Below are 23931 nucleotides of genomic sequence, written 5' to 3'. Positions count from 1 at the left end.
CCGCACGGTCAGGGAGTTTAAGCAGGAGGATTGCCTGGAGAGAAAGGAGACCTCTCTGAGGATCAGCCCATGGCTGGGCAGGGGCCCTGGGGCATCCGCATCCTCACTGCGGGTAGCCCACTCTCCCCGGCCGTAACCTGCTGCCAATTCACATGCATGCATTCGGTTTAAGAGATTACTCCCCCGTGGTTGGCAGGCTTCTCCCATGGCCCCCGAGATTCCTGGCCCCGGTGTACACACACCTCTGCAGTGATTCCGGCAAACAAGAGTCTAGGTACCACAGAGGAAGGAATTGCAGATGTAATTAAGAGCCCAAGTCAGCTGACCTTAAGAGAGGGGGATCATCCGGGTGGGCCTGAGTCCTTTAAGGCAGAGAGTTTTCTCCAGCTGGTCCCAGAAAAAGAGGTCAGAGCTCCGAACGTGAGAAGGACTCGTCCCGCCTTGAAGATGGAGGCGGGAACGCAGGTGGCCCCCGCGGACAGCCAGAGGGAAATGGGGACCCGCAGACAGCCACGGGAACTGAATTCTGCCCACGAGAAAGGGCTCGGAAGCGGGTTTTTCTCCAGAACCTCCCGGTGAGAACTCAGCCTGGCTGACACCTTGGTTCAGCCTCGTGAGACCCTGAGCAGAGAACCCAGTCTCGCTGCGTGACCTCTGACGTACAGAACAGCGAGCTAGTAGACGGGCAGTGTTGAAGCCCCTCGATGTGTGGTGATGCTCCCGCCACCTGGCAGTTGGGCCGTTCCTGTCACTAAGGTAACTAGCAGCTGAGTACACGGCCAAATCAATTTGGGAGTCTTCTCATTCAGTGAGCTCTCCAGCATCTATAATTACTTTTTAATTTTAAAAAACTTTTCATTTGGAATTAATTTCAGACTTACAGAAATGTTGTAAGCAGTACCAAGAGTTCTCAAATACCCTTCACTCCAATTTCCCAATTGTTATATCAACACAGCACAATTATCGAAATCTGGAAATGAACACTGGCACAATCCTATTTAAATTTCCCCGACTGTCCTACTGGTGTCCCCTTTGTGGTCCAGGACGCAGTGCAGGAACCCTTCAGTCCTCCTCAGTCTTTGTCCTTTGTGATTTTAACGTTTTCGAAGAAGTACTGGCTAGTTATTTTGTAGAATGCCCCTTCTTTTAGGTGCCTCATGTTTCCTCAGGATTAAATTCAAATTATGCATTTTTGGCAAGAACACTGAAGGTGTCATCCTGTGTCCTCAGTGCCTTGTGTCAAGAGGCACACAATGTCGATTTGGTCCATCACTGGAGGCGTTCACTTTGATCCCTTGGTTAAGGCAGCTGCCAGGTTTCTCCCCGGTAAAGTTGCCTTCTTCCCCTTTGTCATTAATAACTACCTTGTGGGAGATACTGTGAGACTGTCAGTATCCTGTCTCTCATCGTATTTTTGCTCACTAATTTCAGCAACCACTGATGATTCCTCTGTGAAACAATCACTACTGTGGGATTTGCCAAACAGTGACTGTCCTAGTCTATGATTCCTTCTACATTTATTAGCTAGAATTCTTTTCTTTTTTTTAGAGTTTTAAATCTTTATCCTTTTATTTGGGATTGAAGCTGAAGAATAGTAAAGCAATTAGATAAAAAAGCAAAAAGTCTAAATATCAGTAATTGTGTTCTACAGCTTCTCCACAAAGAATAGTATTAGAGGGAAAACACTTTAACTGAAATAAGAACTTTAATTACAATACGAGGTAGTTATGGAGAAATGCTGTTTTTGATACTTGGAAAAAATTTGAGCTGATGCATTTCTGTGAATGGCAGGATTTTTTTTTAACATCTTTATTGGAGTATAATTGCTTTACAATGGTGTGTTAGTTTCTGCTGTATAACAAAGTGAATCAGCTATACATATACATATATCCCCATATCTCCTCCCTCTTGCATCTCCCTCCCACCCTCCCTATCCCACCCCTCTAGGTGGTCACAAAGCACCGAGCTGATCTCCCTGTGCTATGTGGCTTATTAGCTAGAATTCTAATAATTTCTATAAATTTTAGAAATCATTAATTTCTATAAATCCTAGAATTTGTGAGGAAGAGCATTCCCTCTGCTCCCACTTATTTACTCATGTACCTATTTCTTTACGTCAGTGTGGACTCACAGAGTCTTTATTCTATGGGTCAGAACCCATTGCCATCATGATTTATCTTGTTGCTCAAACTCTCCCAGAAGAGCCCTTTCAGATTGGCCCCCGGGTCTTTCAGACGCGTCCCCGTCACTTGTTGGCACCTCAGCATAAAAGTTACTTATTTCTTGGCACCCTAACATGTTCCAGGCTCATCTTTCCGCTCCAACCCTCCAAGATCTCCTGGGCCCTTTAATCAGAGAACGGTATTTAGAAACCAGGATCTGTGAGTTAGACGTGTCCATAGAACTGTTCTTTTTTTTAAATTTTATTGACATACAGTTGATTTACAGTGTTGTGTTAATTTCTGCTGTTCAGCTAAGTGACTCATATATATATTCTTTATATATATATATATTCTTTTTCATATTCTTTTCCATTATGGTTTGTCACAGGATTTTTTTTTTTTTTTGGTACGCGGGCCTCTCACTATTGTGGCCTCTCCCGTTGCGGAGCACAGGCTCCGGACGCACAGGCTCAGCAGCCATGGCTCACGGGCCCAGCCACTCCGCGGCATGTGGGATCTTCCCAGACTGGAGCACAAACCCGTGTCCCCTGCATCGGCAGGCGGACTCTCAACCAATGCGCCACCAGGGAAGCCCTGTCACAGTATATTGAATATAGTTCTCTGTGTTACACAGTGGGACCTTGTTGTTTATGTATCCTATATATAACAGTTTGCATCTGCTCATCCCAAACTCCCAATCCTTCCCTCCCCTAACCTCCTCCCCCTTGTCAACAACAAGTCTGTTCTCTATATCTGTGATTCTGTTTCCGTTTTGTAGATATGTTGATTTGTATCATATTTTAGATTCCACATATAAGTGATATCATATGGTATTTGTCTGTCTCTTTCTGACTTACTTCACTTAGTATAATAATCTCTAGGTCCATCCACGTAGCTGCAAATGGCATTATTTCATTCTTTTTTTTTTTTTTTTTTTTTTTTTTGCGGTATGCGAGCCTCTCACTGTTGTGGCCTCTCCTGTTGCGGAGCACAGGCTCCAGACGCGCAGGCTCAGCAGCCATGGCTCACGGGCCCAGCCGCTCTGTGGCATGTGGGATCCTTCCAGACTGGGGCACGAACCCGTGTCCCCTGCATCGGCAGGCGGACTCTCAACCACTGTGCCACCAGGGAAGCCCCTATTTCATTCTTCTTTATCCATTCACCTGCTGATGAATGGATTTAGGTTGTTTCCATATCTTGGCTATTTCCATAGAACTACTCTTAATGGTCATAGTTTTCTCTGATACTGTGGATCATTAATCTTTTCATAGTCTCACACACACATACACACACACAGACTCACATTTTGGTAAAACGCAGAGTCACTGGGAGCTCATCCCCCGACTTCTCTTGCTGCACTTGACCCCCCTGAACCAGCCCCTACGTTTCCTGGGCCAGCCACGCACTCCCACCCTGTACCTCCCCAGGAGTTCCTATCACTTACCTCCTCTGCTGGGACCCTTCCCATTCATTACTCTGGGGACCCTGAAAGTAGCCTCTCTCCACTTCCAGCTCTATTAATATTAATATCATTAACAGTAACTACCTTTTGTTGGGTCCTTGTGCTCCAAGCAAACATGAGTTCGAATCCTTACAGCGATGCACAAAGAAGGCAGTCTCCCCATTTACAGACCAACAACAGAGGCTCCAAGAGGGCATATCACACAGCCAGAGTAGGAAGCACGCTGTGGCGATTCTCAGTCCCCACCCCTGCTCTTTGCATCCACCCTTCCCTGTGCTGGCTGTAGGTCTGCCTTTTGGCAAACACCGAGGAGCTGGAAGCTTAAACCATGCCGAGGGGCAAAGAGTGAGGGGGCAGCCAGGCCATGGGAGCCAGTGCAGTGGGGACAGCCCCTGGTCTCCCCTCGCTGGCAGTTTGGAGGAGGCGCCTGCCCCCAGCACCTTCCTCTTCCTTCCTCTTTCACACACATACTTCTTTTTACCATTGTTCCTGACTCCCATCAAAAGTTCCCAGCCCCCTTCTTTGGCCTGGGAACCCTTCATCGGAGACAAAGCCTTACATTCTATAATTAGAGAGACAAGGCTTGAAAATGCAGATGCCCAAATACCTGGGAAGCGAAAGGCTGTGGTAGGGACAGTGAGTTGCCAGGGGTACAGAGTGTTAGATCTCTTCCTATTTGAGTGCTACCGTCCCTCTGAGAGGGCATGAAAGTCTTCTGCCTATGAATCGGAAAAGAAATCTGGGTCGGGGACCCTTTTCTTCCTGCAGTGAGAAAACCAGAGGCTGTGGCCTGGGCACTTCCTGCCAAGAGCCTGGGAACAGGTCACCAAAGCCAGGAGAAAGGCAGCTCATGCCCTGGGTAAACAGGGCCCAAGATTCTGATCTAGCTCCTCTGGGGCCTTCACCTCACGGTTGAGTTTCACTTTTCAAGGGCGGTCTGGAACCAGGAGAACCAGCAACATCCTTATGACCTGGGTACCTTGCTAGATGGGCCAGTTCTTAGGCCCCACCCCAGTCTGAATCAGAAACGGGGGGGCTGAGGCCCAGTGATCCATGTGGGCAGCCCTCTAACCTCCTCTCCTGCCTGCAAGTTGGAGTGCCTCAGGACCTCAGGTGACCTCAGATTATGCTGCTGACGGTGACCATCCTACACTGATGATAAACTGAGGCCTGGAGGAGGACTTGGAGTTTCCTCATGGTTGTAGCAATTAGGCTAGATTTTAAAAAAACATCACTTTGAGGTATATGAGCTCCTTAGGAGAGGAGCAGTGTTGAATCAATAGTGCATTAGATTGAGAACAGAAATGTCAGCAGACACAATTGAAATTTGGTGAACACTGATGAAATGACTTAGTTTATGACTCATGCTACATTGTTGACAGGGCCTGGGAATTTATTCTCAATGTAAAATTGCTTCCAATCTTTCCTCCACGTCTGAAAACCAGAGGGCCATGACCCACCACCCCAGCCCAATTCCCCCCAGTGCTGGCGGTGATGAGTTAGTGCTTCAGCAAAGCCAGCCGCCCACGCCACTCTTATCTCTTGAGTGAACTTGCCTGGGCTGTTTCCTCCCTTCTGCAAGGGACAAGCAGCAGCCCTCTGAGTTATAAGATGTTGACATCAGTCCTTGCTGGCTGCCTCTGACTGGTGGTGAAAGAACAAATGTCCTCAGGATTGTTAAACAAGCACTACAAAAATCTGAGAGGGCTGCTCTCTGAACACAGGATGGTAACCAGACTAAAAGGAGTCCTGTGTTCTTTTTCCTGCATGGTGTTAGACTCAAAGCCGAGATCAGGCTGCATGAATCTGAACCCTTCTGACACCAAAAGTGTGGGTTTTCCACACCAACAGCCAGTTGTCCAGCTCTCTGGACACTAACTGGATGTCCTGCAATTCAACTCCGTTCTGAAACTACCAGGGTTTAGCCCACATCCCATAGGTTATGGCCTCAGTCCCGCAAGACTGCCCGACTTCAGATGCCCAGGGTACCCATCTTCTGTCCAATTTGGCTATGAAGTCTGGGGATCCTCCAACGCCCTCCTTTCAGGTTCGATAATTGGCTAGAATGGCTCACAGAACTCAGAAAAGTACTTCACTTGCTATTATCAGTTCGTTATAGAGGATGCAAGTCAGGAGCAGCCACGTGGAGGAGATGCACGGGGGCAAGGTGAGAGGGCAGAGGCATGTGGAGCCTCCGTGCCCACCCTGGGTGCTCCACCCTCCCAGCGCCTCCATGTGCCCACCAACCAGAAGCTCTCCGAGCCTCATCATGGTGGGGTTTTTACTGAGGTTTCATTTTGTAGGTATGATTGGTTAAATCATTGGCCATTGGTGATTGAACTCAATTTCCAGTCCTCTAATCGTGCTTGGTCTTCTAGCCACCAGCCCCTCTCCTGAAGCTATCTAGGGGCCCCCAGCCACCCGTCCTCTCCTTAGCATACAGAAGATCACTCCAGAGATTCCAAAGGTTTTAGGAGCTCTGTGTCAAGAACCGGTGACAAAGACCAAACGTAAATTTCTTACTGTAGCACAATCAGCCACGTGAGTCCATAGGGCAGTAAAGGTGCCAACCAGAAGGGTGCAAGGCCCATCCTCTCAAAGTGCATGTCCTCTGGCTTCAGGATGACTCACAGCAGTCTGAGTCCGAGATGTGCGGTCTTGACACTTTTATCTGGCCTTAGATAAAATTTGCCTTCGTGACAGCTAAGTCCACTGAGTAAAGTGCACGTCCACCAGGCATTATGGTTGTGGCAGGGAAAAGGGCAGAGGGAGCTGACCATTGCTCCCAGCACTGAATCTCGGACTCCCCCAGCACCCCTCACTTCCTGCTCCTCTCAGGCAGACTGATCAGGGCTCACCATCTGGATCTCCAGCTGGGTCCATGCAACAGTGTATTTCCAGGAGGCTCTACCATGTTCCCAAGCCAGCTGACAATACAGTATCTGAACTAATGGCTATTTCCTTCTCCCTTCAAAAGGGGGTGGGGAGAGTTCGGACTATTAATCATAAAAGACAACAGGCTGAACAACTGATTCTGATTAAGAAAAGATTCCAAAAAAACAAAAAAACAAACAAACACTAAACCACTGGCTCTGACTTTCCCAGCTCACCTGGATGGTTTTTTTCACTATACAGAAAGTGGGCCAATTGCTATCTGCATGGGTGCTTTAAATATTATATCAGGAGATTGTGGCAACACCGGTCTTCAAACTGCAATGTGAAACAGCATTTGTCACAGGAATTAACTCTTACTTGACTGGAAGGATGTCCTGCCTTTGAGACTTTTGAGTCCACCAAATAATAAAGCATTTTCTCAGGTGCGGGTCTTCCCAAAGGCAAAATAAATAGTAATGTGAGGGGTGAGCCCCTCCCCCATTTCTCTGGGTTATAGTTCCTGAAGTCCCACTACCATCATTATTTTTTAACATATTTATTGAGCTGTGTGTGGGATTGCTCCCCCCAGCCCTCACTTAATTTCAGGTCAAGTCAACCAGCCTTCGAGCGGACTCCTGGGCCTGAGGACAAAAAGATTAAAATGGAATAAAGTTCCCCCAATACTTCCAGGGATGATGTCCTCCAGCCGCCCAAAGGCGTGGATGAGCGAGTTGCTTTTCTTCCCGATCAGGAGTTTCCTTTCCGCTCAGGGGCGTCAGGAGAGGCAGGCCCAGCTCCGATGCACGGCGTGGGGAGCTCGCAACCCAGACCCCGGCCCGGGCTGGGGCGGCCGCCGGCGCGCTGCCCGGCCGGGAGCTCAGGGGTTAAGCGGTTTCCGCGAGGCCCGCCCCGGGGCCGCGCTTCCCGCTTCGCCGCGGTTCCTCCCTCCGCCGGTGACGCCCCGGCCTTTGCCCAAATATGTCCCTTTCCCCCCTCCCTCGCCCGGCACCCGGCACCCGTAGGCACCCCCGAGTCGCGGGGCTGGCACTCGGACGTCGCCCGGCCTCGGTGTCCCAGGCCGGACCCGCCCGGAGCGCCCCTCCAGGATGCCCTTCCGGAAAGGTAGGCGGAGTTCCCCCCCGTAGCGCTCCCGGGCCGGAGCAGGAGACCTGCGCCGCCAGGTGCCGGGGGGCGGCCGGGAGGGCGCGGGGGCCCGGCCCCGCACTGCCCCTCTCCTGCCGCATCGCCCCTCCGACCCCACGTCGCCCCCTCCGGGCACTCGGCGGCCGACCCCACGTGCCGGAGCCGGTGCGCAGAGCCGGCGCGCAGAGCGCGGTCGTGGTACTTGGACCGCACCCGGATTGCGCCGCAGCAAGTTCTGAGATGCAGGTGGAATCGGGTTCTCCCGGCGGACTGGAGATTTGGGGCGGGGGGTCGATTGTTCTACGGTGGCGAGAGGTTTGCAGCGTGGGGTCCCGGCGGCGCGCTCGGACTGTGGCCCGAGTCTCCAGGAGGGACTGGAGGGCGAGGGGTTGGGGGGGGCAGCTCGGCGGTGTGGAAGCAGGTCCGAGTGCGGGTCCTGCCTTCGGCCTTTTCTACCCTCTAACTCTCGGGAAGTCAGTTAACCACCCGGAACCTCAGTTTCTTCATCCGCAAAACGAGCGCGTGAACCGGGACGGCCGTGTGGGGACCGGGACGGGTGAGAGGCGCGCGGCTTAGCATGCAGAGGCATGGGGAAACGGCCGGTCGGCCAGGCAAGACCTGCCTCCCTGTGCCTGGCAGCTGGCACCCAGCGCCCCACCTGGCCCACCTGCACCGCGGGCTGGGTGCGCGAGGCCTGCCGGAAAATCCCAGATGCTCGCGGGGCCCCAATTTCCGGGCAGGGCGATGGAGGCCCTGCTGTGCCCAGGGTACTGCAGAGCTGGGCCGGGACTTGACACCCTCAGGGAGGAGCCTAGGTTGGAGGAGACTCGTTTTTACTTTCCGAACAGAGCTGATTGGCTCCTCCTGCTTTTTCTGTTTGTGTTGGAAGGGGCTTGGGCTCTGTGACCCATTGTCACTCTGACCCAAGCCTTCCCCACCCCCACCACTGGGTGGGGGGTACCCACAGTGGGTACCACTGACAGGGCGAACAGAGAGGAAGCCGAGACTCCCTGCCAGGCGCCCGGGTACCTGGGACTGGCTGCGTGGCTTCCCGCCGCTGCCTCCACCCCACCTTTCTGGCCGTTTCTTCACTTCTCTCATAATCGCGATTAATCGTCAGGTTAATGCTGCGGTTGCCAGTATTACCCTATTGGCCTTTGTCCGTTAAACGGAGGTTGTTAAGGTGCTACTGTGAGGTCCTGGTTGTGAAGATGCATGGTTGGACTCCCTGTGCTGTGGGGATGTTGAGAAGGAAGGTGAAAGCCACGAGCAGGGACAGAGGGTTCAGTCGGATCCTCAGCTGATGACGTGTGGTCCCAAACTCACCGTCTTCATTGGCTCCATTATTCCACATATAACGGCAACGCCGTGTCCCTGGACGTTCCCCCGAGTCCCCAGCTGACCTCATTTAGGTGCAGTGTGAATGGTCATTTATCTGCTGTGTTCTGTGGTCTCTGGAGGCAAACTCCTAGGAGGCAAAGTGCCCGTTTACTTGTCACGGAGCTGGAGGGAGCCTTATGCAGGAGGCTTAAGCACCTGGGCTGTTGAGTGAGTGTTCACCTGTGAAGGTTTCCCTATGTGATGGCATCATTAGGTCACACGCAACAGATGTCTGTCTGCCCGCCGCCAACCACGTTAAGCTTTGACTTTTTTTTTTTTTCTAATCTGAAGAGAACACTGCTGCCTGGAGAGGTGAATCCTGCCCCTCCATTTGTGAATGCTGACTCCTAAAGGTCCAGGGTGTGAGAAACAGGCGTTGTTGGGTTTTCTGGAAGCTTTGGTGTGAGCCAGGGCAGGGGCCCTGGAGGGCTTGCTTCCAGCCCAAGGCAGAACCTCCCCACTTGGCTTGGTCGGAACCTCCTGTTGAGAAGTGAACACAGTAAGTGGAAATGATGGCGAGGCCGGGTTTGTTTAATCTGGTGATGAGATGTCATCTGGACCTGCCTGGAGGTGGAAAGCTGGGCCCGTGACTGGGGATATGGCACCCCATTCCTGGAACTGTCCCGGTGCTGGAGACTTCAGTATATGTATATATATGGAATATATATACAGTATATATTCAGACTTCAAGTATATATATACTCTTTTATACTTTTAAAAAATTTTGAACCATCTGAATCTATTAACTATTCAAAAAAAGTAATTAAAAAAATGGGAAATGAAAAGACTTTGCTTCTCTCCGCACAAAACGAAGAGAAGCCAGATGGAGAAGGACTTCCTTGTAGCTAACGTCTAGAAGGTTCATTGGCCGCTGATTCCCTTCCAGGCTGTGTTTCTGTGTCTTGACAAATAAGACTCGGGGACCAGCTGGGTCAGGGCCTGGCAGGAAGCACATGCCCACTCATATAGGGCAAGTTGAGGAGAATTTAATGAAGGGCCTGTTACAAAGGTTTGGGTCAGGGTAGAGGAAAACCACAGGGGATACTGCAGAAGCCCAGGCAGTCCCACCCCAGTCCTGAGGGGTGAGGGTCGAGCAGTCACTGGAGCCAGTGGCCCAAGGGGGGCTGCCCCTCCCTGGCTTGTGGCCCCCGCAGAGGCCCCACGCTGCTCCCTCCCTCTGACCCCAGGACATGGGCAGCCGAGGGCCAGGGAGCCTGTCGTGTGTGTGCAGGTCAGCCTGCGGGGACCGGAGACGGGTGGATTTGCCCTTCGTGACAGCGGATCTGGGGGAACAAACAGATGACCAGCCGATCTTTGGTACTCGTCCTGGGCGTTGCCTGTGAGAGGCTTGATCGCTGGCACTGAATGTAATTAGGGCAGAGTTCAGTGACTGCACGCCACTCACTCGCTCGCTCATTCATTCATTCGTTCGTTCATTCATTTGTTCGTTCATTCATTCGTTCATTCATTTATTCATTCATTCATTCTCTAGACAGAGTGCCTGCTCTGCGCTGGGCACGCTGGAGGTTCTCGGTGAATGACAGACTTGACAGTTCCCTCGCCGCAGTCACACCTCCCCGGCGTGGTCCACCTGCTGTGATAATGGCCAGCAGGGACCGTGTAGCCTGAGATGGGTGAATGGTGGGGCGGGGTGGCGGGCAGTAGCCGATGGTGCCCTTCCCCGCCGGCTGAGGGGATGGCATGCGGGCACCGCGTTCACACTCACATCCGCCCTGGCCTCTCTGCTTGGTGGCTCCAGGGTGCTGGGGGCTAGTGGGGTGAACAGAGTCCGACCCTCAGCTGAGCTGCTGGAATTGTTTTCTTTCTTTTTTTTTTTTTTTGCGGTACACGGGCCTCTCACCGCTGGGGCCCCTCCCACCGCGGAGCCAGGCTCTGGACGCGCAGGCTCAGCGGCCACGGCCCACGGGCCCAGCCGCTCCGCGGCATGCGGGATCCTCCCAGACTGGGACACGAACCCGTGCCCCCCGCATCAGCAGGCGGACCCCCAACAACTGCGCCACCAGGGAAGCCCAAGCTGCTGGAATTTTGAGATGGGCTCGAGTAAGAAGGAAATGCCCTGACGTGGACCATTAGGGAAACTCAGGAGAACGAAGGGGTGGGAAGAACTTAGGTGGGCCCCAGGAGGAAGGTGGTGAATGGGGTGATTAAAGCTGGAAACTTCTCTCTCTGGAGGACGTTAAAGGCAGGCTAGATGGTGATTTTCTAGGGGGTTGAGGAGTGCTGTGTTCAGAGACTGTGGTCTTGGCTAAATTCTCAAGGTCCCTTTCAGGTGGAGAAGCTGAAAAAAATGTCTTCAGATGGTGGAGTCCTAAGTATTCCTGCACATCCTACCTTCAGTAGGGATGGGGATAGGGGTGAAGGTTCTAATAATAAATAACAGTAAGAAACCAAACACACTTAGGGACCACCTTCCAGGTCCTGTGCTGAGTGCTTTGCACATGTGCATTTGTCCTCACAACTACCCCAGGGGCTATTATTTCCACTGTGAAGGTGAAGGAAGTGAGGCTCAGAGAGGCTCCATACACAACGGCCAACTCGTGTGCTGAGCAGCGCTGGACTGAGGCTCTGCCTTTCTGGCTCGGACCCCAGTGACGGGCTAGCTTGGGATGTGGTAGGATGTGTGTCAGGCTGAGACCGTACAGTGTGATAAGTCTGCCGTTATGAACATCAGACGTCTTCCACGTTAGAAATGAGCCGAGAGACAGACTTAGATGCCTGACTCTTCTGAATCCTTGAGAGAGGCAGGTGGAAGGGATGGGACTGCACGTGGGGACAGTCGGGGTTCCCCTCTCTCCCGTGGCCCCAAGGGCACAGCTGTCAGGGGCTGGACTCATAACATGGGTCTGGTGTCGTGGAGATGATACTCCAGCCAGATGACAGGTCACAGCTGCCTAGGAACTGCCCCGTCCCCTGCTGGGCACGGAGGCAAAGACAAGTCCCACTGTTGCAGGAGATGCAGCGCTTTAGGGGTTCCTGCAGGTGAGCTGCTTGCAGCGGGAACTCCATCGCAGTGAGGTCAGCATTTTTGGACCCAAACCCGGGACCTCTCCTTCCTTTCACTCCCAGTAGGAGTGCAAAGAGCGGATCCCGACTAGACTGGCAGGGCTGGGCTGGTCTCTGGTCCTTTCATCCCTCCCCTGAGCTCCGGTGCTGGGCCGGCACCGCCCTCCTCTCTGGGGCCCTGCGGGCGGGCTCTGTCCTCAGGCAAACTTTCCTCCCTTGGGGTCTGGCAGCTTGCTGGGCAGGACAGGCTCCATTTCAGAGACTACCGCCCCAGGGAAGCAGCTGCCAACCAGGCTGGGCCTGCCCGTTTCCCTCAGGGCCTCTGTCTCCAGGTTTCCCTTCTGAATCCTCTGCTTTGTCTTCTCAGGCCTTTGATCCCTGGGCTGCGCCCTTCTAATGCCTTCCCGTTATCTTAAAGCGTGTCCTCTGCTGTGGTCTGTGCCCTCAGTGTCCAGTAGTGGCCACCAGCGTCCCTGTGCTCCCACATCTGTGCTTCCCTCCTGCATCCTCTCCCCTCCGAGGAGCCAGCCGCACCCTCCCAGGTGCTACCATCCTTTATGGTACATTTGCACACGTGTGGATATACACGTGGGCACGTGTACGCTTCTGGTGGTTCCTTAAGGCCCTGCTCAAGTTCAAGTCTTCTCTGCCCCGTTTTCCATCTATTCTGTGCAGATGGGGCTCTTGCAGGCAGTTACTTGTCCTCGCACTTAATTGTCCTCCATTTGGGGGAGGGTCTAGATCTCATACTTCTCTCTGGCCAGGTGGTAGCAAGTGCTTCATAAATCCTTTGCCTGGTTAATTTGTCCAAAACTCCATTTTCTTCTGCAGTGGGTAGTTGCATAGTCGAAGTAAGACCGTCAGATCCCTAATCACTGAAAGATTAGGGTCATCGTCCCACGTGTAATTTAAAATAAAGACGATACCAAGTCATAAATGTAAGCAAGGCGGACACTCTTCTGATTTTTACTATGGTCACGATTTTGGTGCTTTTGGGTGAAATAGCAGGGTCCAAACCACAATAACAACAGCACCTGATGCTGTGTGCCTGAGTGTGGCCTGCACCTTGGTTAGTTCAGACCTGGGGGCCCCGTGCAAGCAGGCACTCTTCTCCTTGTGGAGCTAAAAGTACCACATCCTCAGGAATTGTACATCCATGAAGCGTCCAAGCATGCATCATCCCTTTACCTCCCCTGCAAGGAATGTGAATCTTTAACTTCACAGGACTTTCCCAGGGCAGGGCCTGGGTAGTCACCTCTGTCCCAGCTCCTGGCACCTACGTGGGTGGCCTCCTGTTTCCTCCTTATCTGCATCGGATTCCTGGGAGGTGCCGGAATCAGCACCTGGGGGCCCTACAAGAGGCAGGCAGACTGTGTGTGTCTTCCCGTCCTTCCCAATTGCTGCATTTAGATGAAAGCTGGATAAAACGAACACAGGAAGTCACAAAGCCACAGGAGAAGCCCGGGAAGAGCAGGGGGAGGGACACAGGCAGTGAGGGGAGGGGACAAAGGAAGGGAGGGGAGGGGGGGGAGGTCAGGAGTGCTCCCAGCCCTGGCCCCTGGCCCACCTGCTGTTCTGCAGGAGTTGAGGTCCGAGGTCTGTAACCTAAGTGCCCGGGTCTTTTATAACCTCTGCCGCCGCCCCCAGTGTGATGGCCCCAGGTGATGATCCGCAGAGCCCAAGAGGAGGAGGAGCCAGTCCTGTTTACAGACAGGCTCTTCTCTCAGCGTTTATTCATCATTGTTGGGACAGTCCTGAGAGCGGCTGGGGCAGGGCAGGTACCCACAGGTGGCAGAAGTGACGCGGAAGCTGCAGGAAGCATCTAAGGATGTGGGGCCGTGCCCTCAGCAGGAGGCAGATGTGTGCCGTCGGGGAGACACCCCGGCCGGGTGCTGGGAGACCCAGTGGTGGCAGGTCCACCGTGTTGGTGACGGGCTGGGTCTCAGGGCCACCCCTGGATGGCGCTCGGCCTCGGTTGACCCATCTGGAAACAAAGGGGGTGAAGTGAGATTCCCTGCAGCTCCGGCCCAGAGACTGAAGCTTCCCAGTTGCTGGGACGCTTGTCACACATGCGCCCCGTCTCCCCCTCCGAGCTCCTTGGCTAAGCCGGGCCACGGGAGGCTGGGGGTCCCCTCTGGGCTGGGTCCTCCAGGGACTCTGTCCCGGGCACCCTGGCCTGTCTCTCCAGCAGCTCCAGGCGGGAGGCGAGTGGCAAATGATGGCGTCTTGGGCCTGCGGTCTCTGGTCTCTGCACTCCTCCGGCTACGACTTCAGGATGGAAATTGGACCAAAAGGAAGTCGGTGTTGGAGCCCGCCTTTTGTGGAAGCACACGGTACCCTTCTGGAACCTGCCCGTGATGTCAGGCCGACGTCATCCTGGGTCTGCATCCTGCAGGGAGCTCGCGGCCACCGTCTCTTGGCAGGTCTCCCCAGAGTCTAAAGGAATCACCAGTAGCAGGGCCTTCCGTGTGGAACTTCAGCAAAGAGTGACTGAGCCTCACGTGTTCACAGGGGGCCTGGGGAAGAGCTGTAAATCATGTATATCAAAAATCGAAGCCCCTGGGACTTCCCTGGCTGTCCAGTGGTTAAGACTTCGCCTTCCAATGCAGTGGGTGCGGGTTCAATCCCTGGTTGGGGAGCTAAGATCCCACATTCCTCTGGGCCAAAAAACCAAAATATAAAACAGAAGCAATATTGTAACAAACTCAATAGAGACTTTGAAAAATGGTGGCGCAGTGGTTAAGAATCCGCCTGCCAATGCAGGGGACACGGGTTCGAGCCCTGGTCCAGGAAGATCCCACATGCCGCGGAGCAACTAAGCCCGTGCACCACAACTACTGAGCCTGTGCTCTAGAGCACGTGAGCCACAACGACTGAGCCCACCTGCTACAACTACTGAGACTGCGTGCCTAGAGCCCGTGCTCCGCAACAAGAGAAGCCACTGCAATGAGAAGCAAGTGCACCACAGCGAGGAGTAGCCCCCGCTCGCCGTAGCTAGAGAAAGTCCGCGCGCAGCAACAAAGACCCAACACAGCCATAGATAAATAAATGAATAAATAAATAAAGTGGTTCATCTTATTAAAAAAAAATGGTCCACATCAAAAAGTCTTTAAAAAAAACTGAAGCCCTAGTGTTTCCCATGTAAGTTCAATTGTGAGCAACTTGGAAAATGCAGAGAACCGACAAGAAGGACATGAAAGCTGCTCATCATTTCACGACCTGCAGAGAACAGTTCCAGGATTCCTCCTGGTGACAAGGCCGGTGGAGGGACAACAGTAAGAGGAGCAAACCCCCATCCCACTGGCCTGAAACAGCACGTCCGGCTCCTGCCTGCATCGGTGTCCAGACTGAGCGAGGGGGCCCAGCCTGGAGGTATCACGCCCCTGGTCAGGGACCAGGCAGGCGATGTCTGCGGAACAGGAGGGTTTGGGGCTGTGCTGCCCTGGCCCCCCTGCCTGGAAATGCAGGGATGCTGATGCTTTTGAGAAAACAACCGAGGGCCGATTGCTTTGGTGTTTTGACTGTCGGCCTCACCTGTTGCACCCCAGCGATGGGATTCAGGAAGGCCTCCCACTGAGGCGTCATCCAGAGGCCTGGGGACGAGGGCCAGTCTTCACAGGAAGGGCAAGATTTCATCAGCCGGTGGGGGTCGGACAGGAGCTTAGCAAGGTGCCCCCATGTGGGCTTTGAAGCAGGAAGAGAGCCAGAGAGAGGTCCTGAGCACAGGAAGATGCATTTTGATGCGGACTCTCAGGAAAGCCTGGCTCTCGGCAGCACGCCCCCTGACTGCTGGGGTAGCTCATGCTGCCCGGGAACAACGGGTACAGGGGCACCGTTTTTCTCATTCCTGGCCACACATTTGGGTTAACTGGGGAGATTTTTTTAAAAATCGGATGCTCCGGAAATTCCGATTTAATGGTTCTGGGTTGATGCCTGGGCAGAAAGACTCATGAATCAATCTTATCTGTAGGATACAAGGTACACGGTGACATTTCCAGTCTATTCCATTTCATTAACAAAGATTCTGGTCGGCTCCAAAGACCCATTTCAAGGCCACGAATGGGGAGAGACCCACACTCTTGAAAATGCCAGGAAGCCCTCACCGGCACCTCCCAGACTCCCTTGCACCTCGGGTTCTGGGTGTGACTGAGGGTCTCCGTCAGGTCTGGGGGGTGCAAGTGACCTGCCTGACCTTTGGGGGGTGGGTTTCTGAGCCAGGGGCCCGTGGGAGGAAGCAGCGGATCCATCTAGAGGGAGGGAGGCCCCCATCAAGCAGCCATCTGCATGGGCCATGTTTTGCTGGAGAACATCATAAAGTAAACATTTTGGGAATATAGGAAAGGGAGAGTTACAGCTGAGGAACTTGAGAAGAAAAGGCAAGAAACACACTAGGAGGCTGGCTGCGCTGCCCCTGCCTGTGCCGACCACCCCCAGCCCCGTGATGTTATCAATACTTTAGTCGCCCGCATTAGCCCTTCCATCATGCGGCAAATGTCTGTTCAGCGCCTCGTGGAGCAGGGCTGGGTCAAGTGCTGAGGGTGCAGCAGGGAACTGGACAGAGACGCCTGCCCTCGTGGCCTTACGTCCTGACGCGGAGACAGACGGTAACAGATGAGTGAGTATGGTATGTGTCCAGTGGGTACCAGTGCTGGGGAGAAAAATAACATGGGAAAGAAGAGGGAGGGGGGCGGGGGCTGCTGTTTTAACTAGGATGATAGGATGGTCACTGAGAGGACATCTGGGCAGAAACCGAAGGGACTGGGGGAGTGGACCACGCAGTATCTTAGGAGAGTGTCTGGCAGGGGGACGTGTAGGTGCAAAGGCCCTGTGGCCACGGTGGGCTGAGTGTGCAGGCCAGTGGGGCTGGTGTGTAGTGGGTGTGGGACATGGCTCAGAAAGCGTGGGTCATTTGGGTCCTCGAGGCCATGGTAAGGCTTTGGCCTCCTCCTTGGAGTGGGTGGGAGGCCCCGGGAGGGTTTTAGTGGGGACGAGGCTCGAGTGAACTTTAGGTTAGCAAACCCTCTGGATGGTCTGTGGCTGCCCTCCCGAGAGCAGGTTGCAGGTGGCCCGCGAGCGGTGCCGTGGGCTGGGATCCGGGTGGTGCAGTGGGAAGTTGCGTTCTGAGTGTGTTCAGGAGGCAGAGATTGCGGGGCCTGTGGATGGACTGGACGTGGGGGGAAAGAGAGTGATTCAGGGTAGCTCCCACGACTGCCCCCTGGCTGATCTGTGGGGATGCTGAGGACGTTAACAGCCTCAGGACCAGCCAAGGGGACAGGTCACAGTGGGGTGGGGTTAGGGGTCCCGGTGCCTGTTGAGTAACTACGAGAGGATTCGAGAGGTTTGGGACTTGGCACGTGGCCCTCTGCGAAGATCCGTTATGCTCTGGGCTCGTCTCCAGATAGATGCTTCTTGTAAGAAGCAACTGGCTTCCAAGTCAAATCAGGGTTGACCATTCTTTTTTTTTTTTTTTTTTTTTTTTTTCTTTGCCGTACGCGGGCCTCTCACTGTCGTGGCCTCTCCCGTTGCGGAGCACAGGCTCCGGACGCGCAGGCTCAGCGGCCATGGCTCACGGGCCCAGCCGCTCCACGGCATGTGGGATCTTCCCGGACCGGGGCACAAACCCGTGTCCCCTGCATCGGCAGGCGGACTCTCAACCACTGCGCCACCAGGGAAGCCCAGGGTTGACCATTCTTGCTGCACATAAGGGATCCGTCAAGTTTCCGTGTGGTGCTGGGCGCAGATAGTTTCCAAGCTGGGAGGGAAGCGACTGGTAGGTTTCCCACAGGGCCAGTGTTTCCATGTCAGTAGTACCAAAGTAGCAGTTAAATTTCTCTCCCTTCCTCAGTTTCCTTAAAGTGTGAAGGCCCCCCATTGTGGGGAGAAAAGGCCTTCCCCACTCCAGGAAGGCTTCCTGAACAAACTCAGGCCGGCCACCAGCTGACCAAGTTAGCTTCCTAACGGGGTGACCAGCTCACCGGGGATCACCCACGATTTCCCTGTTTTAGCCTCGACAGTCCCAAGACCCAGCCCCTTCCTCATCCCAGGCAAACTGGGACAGTGGGTCAGCCTCCCCACCTCCAGCCAACCCTCACGCCTTGGGCTTGATGACCCCTAGACGGCCTCATGTTAGAGAAAGAGGTTTGAAAACCTCAACCACATTTGAACAACAAATAGAATCCAAGCTAATTCTGTGGCCCTGGGTTACGGCTTGAAAGTATGGAAAACACATTTCAAAGCAATTCTGCCAACAGCCGCATCAGGAAATCAGAGCAAGAACTTTATCATCGACTTGCTGTAATATCAGCACAGAAGTCTGAATCTGCAAATTGCCTGGTTTCAGTGTGAAAAGCCTAAAAGTCAAATGTCATCCCCTTTTCATGAAAATGAGTCAGTCAGCATCCACTTTACCATGAATCATGTTTGCTCTTATTGCATCATTTCCCAGATATAAGTGGGGAAGAGAAAACAGAAAGCAGTTCCAGCTGAAATCATGTTTGGTGCAAATCCCGGATGATATAAAAGCTTTTTGTATACAGTCATTTGAATGCAGTGAAAGGTCATATGGTCACTACTGCTTTAGAGGAAATTGGTTTCCTAACCATATAAAACTCTTACAAATTCATTGTGGATGCCTCCTAATAAGGAATACATGGCATGACACTAAACTGGTCATCCGCTCTCCAGGAGAACCAGCTGTGCCCAGCAAGGGGACAAGCCTGTGTGTCTCCGTGGCCATGTTCCTTTCTCTGGCTTCTGTTAGAAATAACCAGATGACTGGTGAAAACCTTTTAAAAATCAGGGAGTGTGTAACGGGCTGAAGAAAAAAAGAGAAATTTAGCCTCTTCACTTCTCAGGAAAACACAGATGGAGATCACCGTGGAAGGCTCCATTTTACCCTTCTTTGCTGGCAGAAACGAAGTCTGACGTTATCAAGTGTCGGGGAGAATGCTGGTCAGAAGGGTCTCTGATATATTGCTGGTGGGCGTGGGAAACAGTTTGGAATTGTCTTGTAAAGTTGAAATCTGCACACCCTGTAACCAGGTGTCATTCCTGGGTGTGTCACAGAGAGACTTCTGGGCCGCTGGCGTGCACACTAAGACTCTATTAGGAATGCCTTTAAACAACCCGAAAGCACATGGACAAGAGAAGAATGAATTCACTCTTGGTATAGTCCCGTAACAGAATATTCTATGGCCGTCTGAATGAGCTACACTCTGAAGACAGCTACACTCAGAATTGTCCATGACAGTTTAAAAAATCTCAAAACATTAGATACAGTCAGATACTTTCAAAAAAATAAAATTAAAACAACAAAAACTAAACAATATGCTTTTGAGGAATACCTATATAATAAAATGATACTTCTTTTATGAGATTCAAGAGAATGGTTACTTCTCTCTCGTACAGACAGATGTCATCAGAGCCGGTAATTCAGATGTTGATTGGCTGATAGATTCCTGGTTGTCTGTTATATCATTAAAACGAACCAACATACAGAAGAGGGCCATTCAGGGGTCAATGATGGGAGCATGAGATGGACCAAGGGTTAAGATTAACCCAGTTCTCTATACCCAAATCACCAAAGCATGAAGAAGAATTTTCCTTCCTACTTGTTAAAAATATCAGCAGCTCCCAAAGCTCTAAGTTTTCATGGTTTATAAAATAGCTGTAAGGCAGTTAAATTGCCGTTTGTGCCCACAGGAGGGATTGTTTGCTAAGTGAGTGGACGTGTAGGAAGAAGAAGACGGTCAATCCAGGACTGAATGTCACATAGCATGTAAATAGAACATAAAGTCGTATTTTAAAATTTTAAATTCTTGTTTCTACTATTACCAATTATATTTAAGTTTTAACAGAGAAATGAAGTGATTTGGAGAGTCCATTTCAAATAGTAGATACTTTAAATTATTAGGTCCTTAGAGGGAGGGACCCAGATTAGAGACAGGACAGTAAATGCGGTGGGTGGTCCTGCCCGGGGTCCTGGGCGTGATGGTGCCGATTGGCAGAATTCATTTGGAGCCTGTATCGTATTTGAGTTAATTTCCTGCTTTTGATGGATGTCCTGTGGTTATGCGTGTAGGCGAGCATCTTTGCTTTTAGGTAAGTATTAAGGAGGAATGGGGCACATTTTATCCTTGTGGTTCCAAAAAAATAATATGTATGAATATTTAATAATTAAAAATACTATGTGTGGTATTTTGTATATGTAAGATATGCATATATTTATTTAAGTAGTGATAACACATATAAAGTAAATATGGCAAAATGTTAACAACTGGTGAATCTGGGTGGAGGATACATGGAAGTTCTTTGTGCTACTTGAAATTCTTCTGTAAGTTTAAAATTATGTCAAAATGAGAAGGTAAAACAGAAGTGAGAGATGTGTGGTCACCTCTCCAGCCTCATCGCCTTCCCCTGCCCCTGGTTCCTCTTGGCACTTCCCGTCACTCTCCTTGGCTGTCCTCACCCCACTGTGTCCAAGGGTACAGACAAGGGCACTTAAAAAAATTTTTTTGGCTGTGCCGCGCAGCTCCCCCCAGAGATTGAACCCGCTCCCCCGGCAGTGGATGCGTGGAGTCTTAACCACTGGAGTGCCAGGGAAGTCCCAGCAAGGGCACTTCTTATACAAAGGATTCATCGACTGTATAACCCAGCAGTTCCACTCCTAGGAATATGCCCAGAGAAATGAAAAAAACACATCTATGCAAAAAGATATGCGTGCATTTTCATAGCAGCATTACTCATAATCCCCCAAAAGGAGAAGCCACCCAATGTCAGTGGACTGATAAATATTTTAAAATGTGGTATATCCATACAATGAAATACTATTCAGCACCAAAAAGGAATGAAATATGCCACAACCTAGACAACCTTGAAACACACTCTAAGTGAAAAAGCTATTTCCAAAAGATTGTATGATTTCATGGATACTTACTGTCCAGAAAAGGCAAATCTATAGAGACAGTAAGTAGATTTGAGTTTGCCTAGAAGTTAGAGGGGGAGGAAGATGGGGACTGACACAGCTGAAGAGTTCTTCAGGTGGGGGGTGATGGAAAGGTTCTAGATTTGTGATGTTTGCACAAGTCTGTGAATATAGTAAGAAACAGTGAATTGCGTGGTTTTAAATGGGTGAATTAGATCTCAAGAAAGCTGTTCCAAGAAACAAACAAAAAGAATTCACTGTCTTCACAGCAGCTGGTTTCTCAGCCTTTGAGAAGCAAGTTTTGGCTCCACTTTCTGGATGAGCAGAAAGAGAAAGATTTCATAGACCTTGTCAAGGTGATGGATGACCAGGAGGAATGGCTGAGGCTGGTCCTGGGTTCCAGGCTCCGTCTGGACTTCTGCCTGCCCATCACTTCCTTGTCCTTCTTCCGTGAGGGCCGGCTTCGGGGCAGGGGGGCTTCGGGGCAAGGGTGACGTGGACCTTGACCTGGGAGCTGCCTCAGGAGACCTCCGGGAGTATGGGAGCATGCTGGGCAGGCGGGAGGGACCTGGATTCCAGTCCTGTGATGTTTCTACCTATCGAGGGACCTCTGATGGTCGCTCCATCTCTCTGGACCTTCATTCTCTCCTCTATAAAATGGAGGAGTTAACGGGGTCATCTCTTCCAGCAAGTTCCTCCTGCAAATCTAGTGGTCTTCTTTCATCTCTCATGCTGTTAGGATTAACAGCATTAAACATGCATTTGATTTTTAGCCCCCAAAGGGCTATAGTAATGATTCTTTTTTTTTTTTTTTTGCAGTACGCGGGCCTCTCACTGTTGCGGCCTCTCCTGTTGCGGAGCACAGGCTCTGGTCGCACAGGCCCAGCGGCCATGGCTCACAGGCCCAGCCGCTCCGTGGCATGTGGGATCTTCCCGGACCGGGGCACGAGCCCGTGTCCCCTGCATCGGCAGGCGGACTCTCAACCACTGCGCCACCAGGGAAGCCCGTAATGATTCTTATGTTTGATTTGTAATATATGTATTTAGTTATCTGGATGGGTATCATGAAGGTCTTCAGAACATTAGCTTTAATTAATTGCTCCTCTTCACGCCCTCTACAAAGTGTGTGGCAGACTGAGTTCTGGGAAGAGCATGTGTAGAGGCAACTTGAACAGATCACGACAGGCTAGTCTCTCCTGCTCTGAAGTGTCATCTCTCTGTCCTAACCTGGGGCCCGTACACCTTACGTCTTTAGTGATTTCTAAACAGTGGTTCGCACCAAGATCTAAGTCAGTCTTTTTTGTTATTGGTTTGCATTTTACGTTTTTTTAAGCTGACATGTAGCATACATGCACTAAGTGTACAGATCTCAGTCAGTTTCTACACATGTACACATCCATGTGACCAGCACTGGGATCAAAGCTAGAGAACATTTCCAGTCCCCAAAGGCTCCTTGGGGCCCTTGCCATTCAAAACTCTTCCCAGCAGGAACCCCTATTCTGACTTCTCCCATTGGAAATCTTGTTTGTTCTTGAACTTTACCTAGATGATATTATGCATTATGTATCTTTTTTGTTGCTTCTGAATATTTTTTATATCGAATTATAGTTCATTTACAATATTATATAAGTTTCAGGTGTATAATGTAGAGATTCACAATGTTTAAAGGTTATACTCCATTTATAGATCTTATAAAACATTGGCTACATTCCCTGTGCTGTACAATACATCCTTGTAGTTTATCTTATACATAGTGGTTTGTGTCTCTCAATCCCCTACCCCTATGTCTTGCTCCTCCCCTTTCCCCCTCCCCACGGGTAACCACTAGTTTGCTCTCTGTATCTGTGAGTTTGTTTCTGTTTTGTTATATTCACTAGTTTTATTTATTTATTTATTTAGTTTTAAATTTATTTTATTTATTTTTGGCTACGTTGGGTCTTTGTTGCTGCGCTCAGGCTTTCTCTAGTTGCGGTGAGCGCAGGCCACCCTTCATGGTGGTGGACGGGCTTCTCACTGCGGTGGCCTCTCTCGTTGCAGAGCACAGGCTCCAGGCGTGCAGGCTTCAGCAGTTGTGGCTCGCAGGCTCTAGAGCGCAGGCTCAGCAGTTGTGGCGCACGGGCTTAGCCGCTCCGCGGCATGTGGGATCCTCCCAGACCAGGGCTCAAACCCGTGTCCCCTGCATTGGCAGGCGGATTCTTAACCACTGCACCACCAGGGAAGCCCACTAGTTTGTTTTATTGTTTAGATTCCACATATAAGTGATATGATACAGTATTTGTCTTTCTTCATCTGATTTATTTCACTGAGCACAATGCCCTCCAAGTCCATCCATGTTGCTGCAAATGGCAAAATTTCATTCTCTTTTTAACATTACGTGTATTTTGAAGGTGGCTTCTTTCCATCAACATTCTGACCATGAGATTTTCTCATGTGGTTGTTTGTAGAAGGCTTAGTTCATCCTTGTTGCTATGGAGTGTTCCATTGTGTCCTTTCTGTTGTTCGTGGACCTTTGGGTTGTTTCTGGTTTGGGGTTATTATGCCCTGAGCTCCGATGAACATTTTATTTGTACCTGCCTTTTGGTGGTGAAAACACTCATTTCTGTGGACTTGCCAGCTGATGGTGAAGATGGAGGTTTAGTTCCTCTAGCACCTGTCTGTAGATGAAGTTCTCTCTCCTTTGTGGATTAGAGATTGTGTTTTCTACTTGATGTTGGGGAAGGATGCTGTCTTCTTTGGGAAAAGTTTACCTTCCGGAGATTTTTCCCCCTCATATCTTCCTTACTCTGCCTTCGATCCCGGAAACACAAAGTTTTGCAATTCTTTACATTTCTTGCAATTTCATTGCATGCTTTTCCTTGTGCACACCCCTCACTCTCCCAGCTCTGCTTTTTCTCATCAGCTCCCTCCTTGGATGCATCTGTACCCTACCCTTCAAGGCCCAACTCAAAACACAGGCTGCCTTA

General features: G+C 51.2%; 1 protein-coding gene across 1 annotated transcript in view; it reads left to right on the top strand.

The window, feature by feature from the left end:
• Nucleotides 1-7449: 7449 nt before the first annotated feature.
• The window catches only part of PFKFB3 (6-phosphofructo-2-kinase/fructose-2,6-biphosphatase 3), an 86468-nt gene continuing 69986 nt past the window's right edge, over nt 7450-23931 (top strand). Inside the window, 2 exon segments of the mRNA XM_082616657.1 lie at nt 7450-7597; nt 7600-7620. Coding sequence (XP_082472783.1) covers nt 7477-7597; nt 7600-7620 — 142 coding nt within the window. The 5' untranslated portion in view covers nt 7450-7476.

This window comes from Mesoplodon mirus (genome assembly GCF_964341445.2).
Source record: "Mesoplodon mirus genome assembly, chromosome: 4".
NCBI classification, from domain to species: domain Eukaryota; kingdom Metazoa; phylum Chordata; class Mammalia; order Artiodactyla; family Ziphiidae; genus Mesoplodon; species Mesoplodon mirus.
This window is presented reverse-complemented; position numbering and strand designations above follow the sequence as displayed.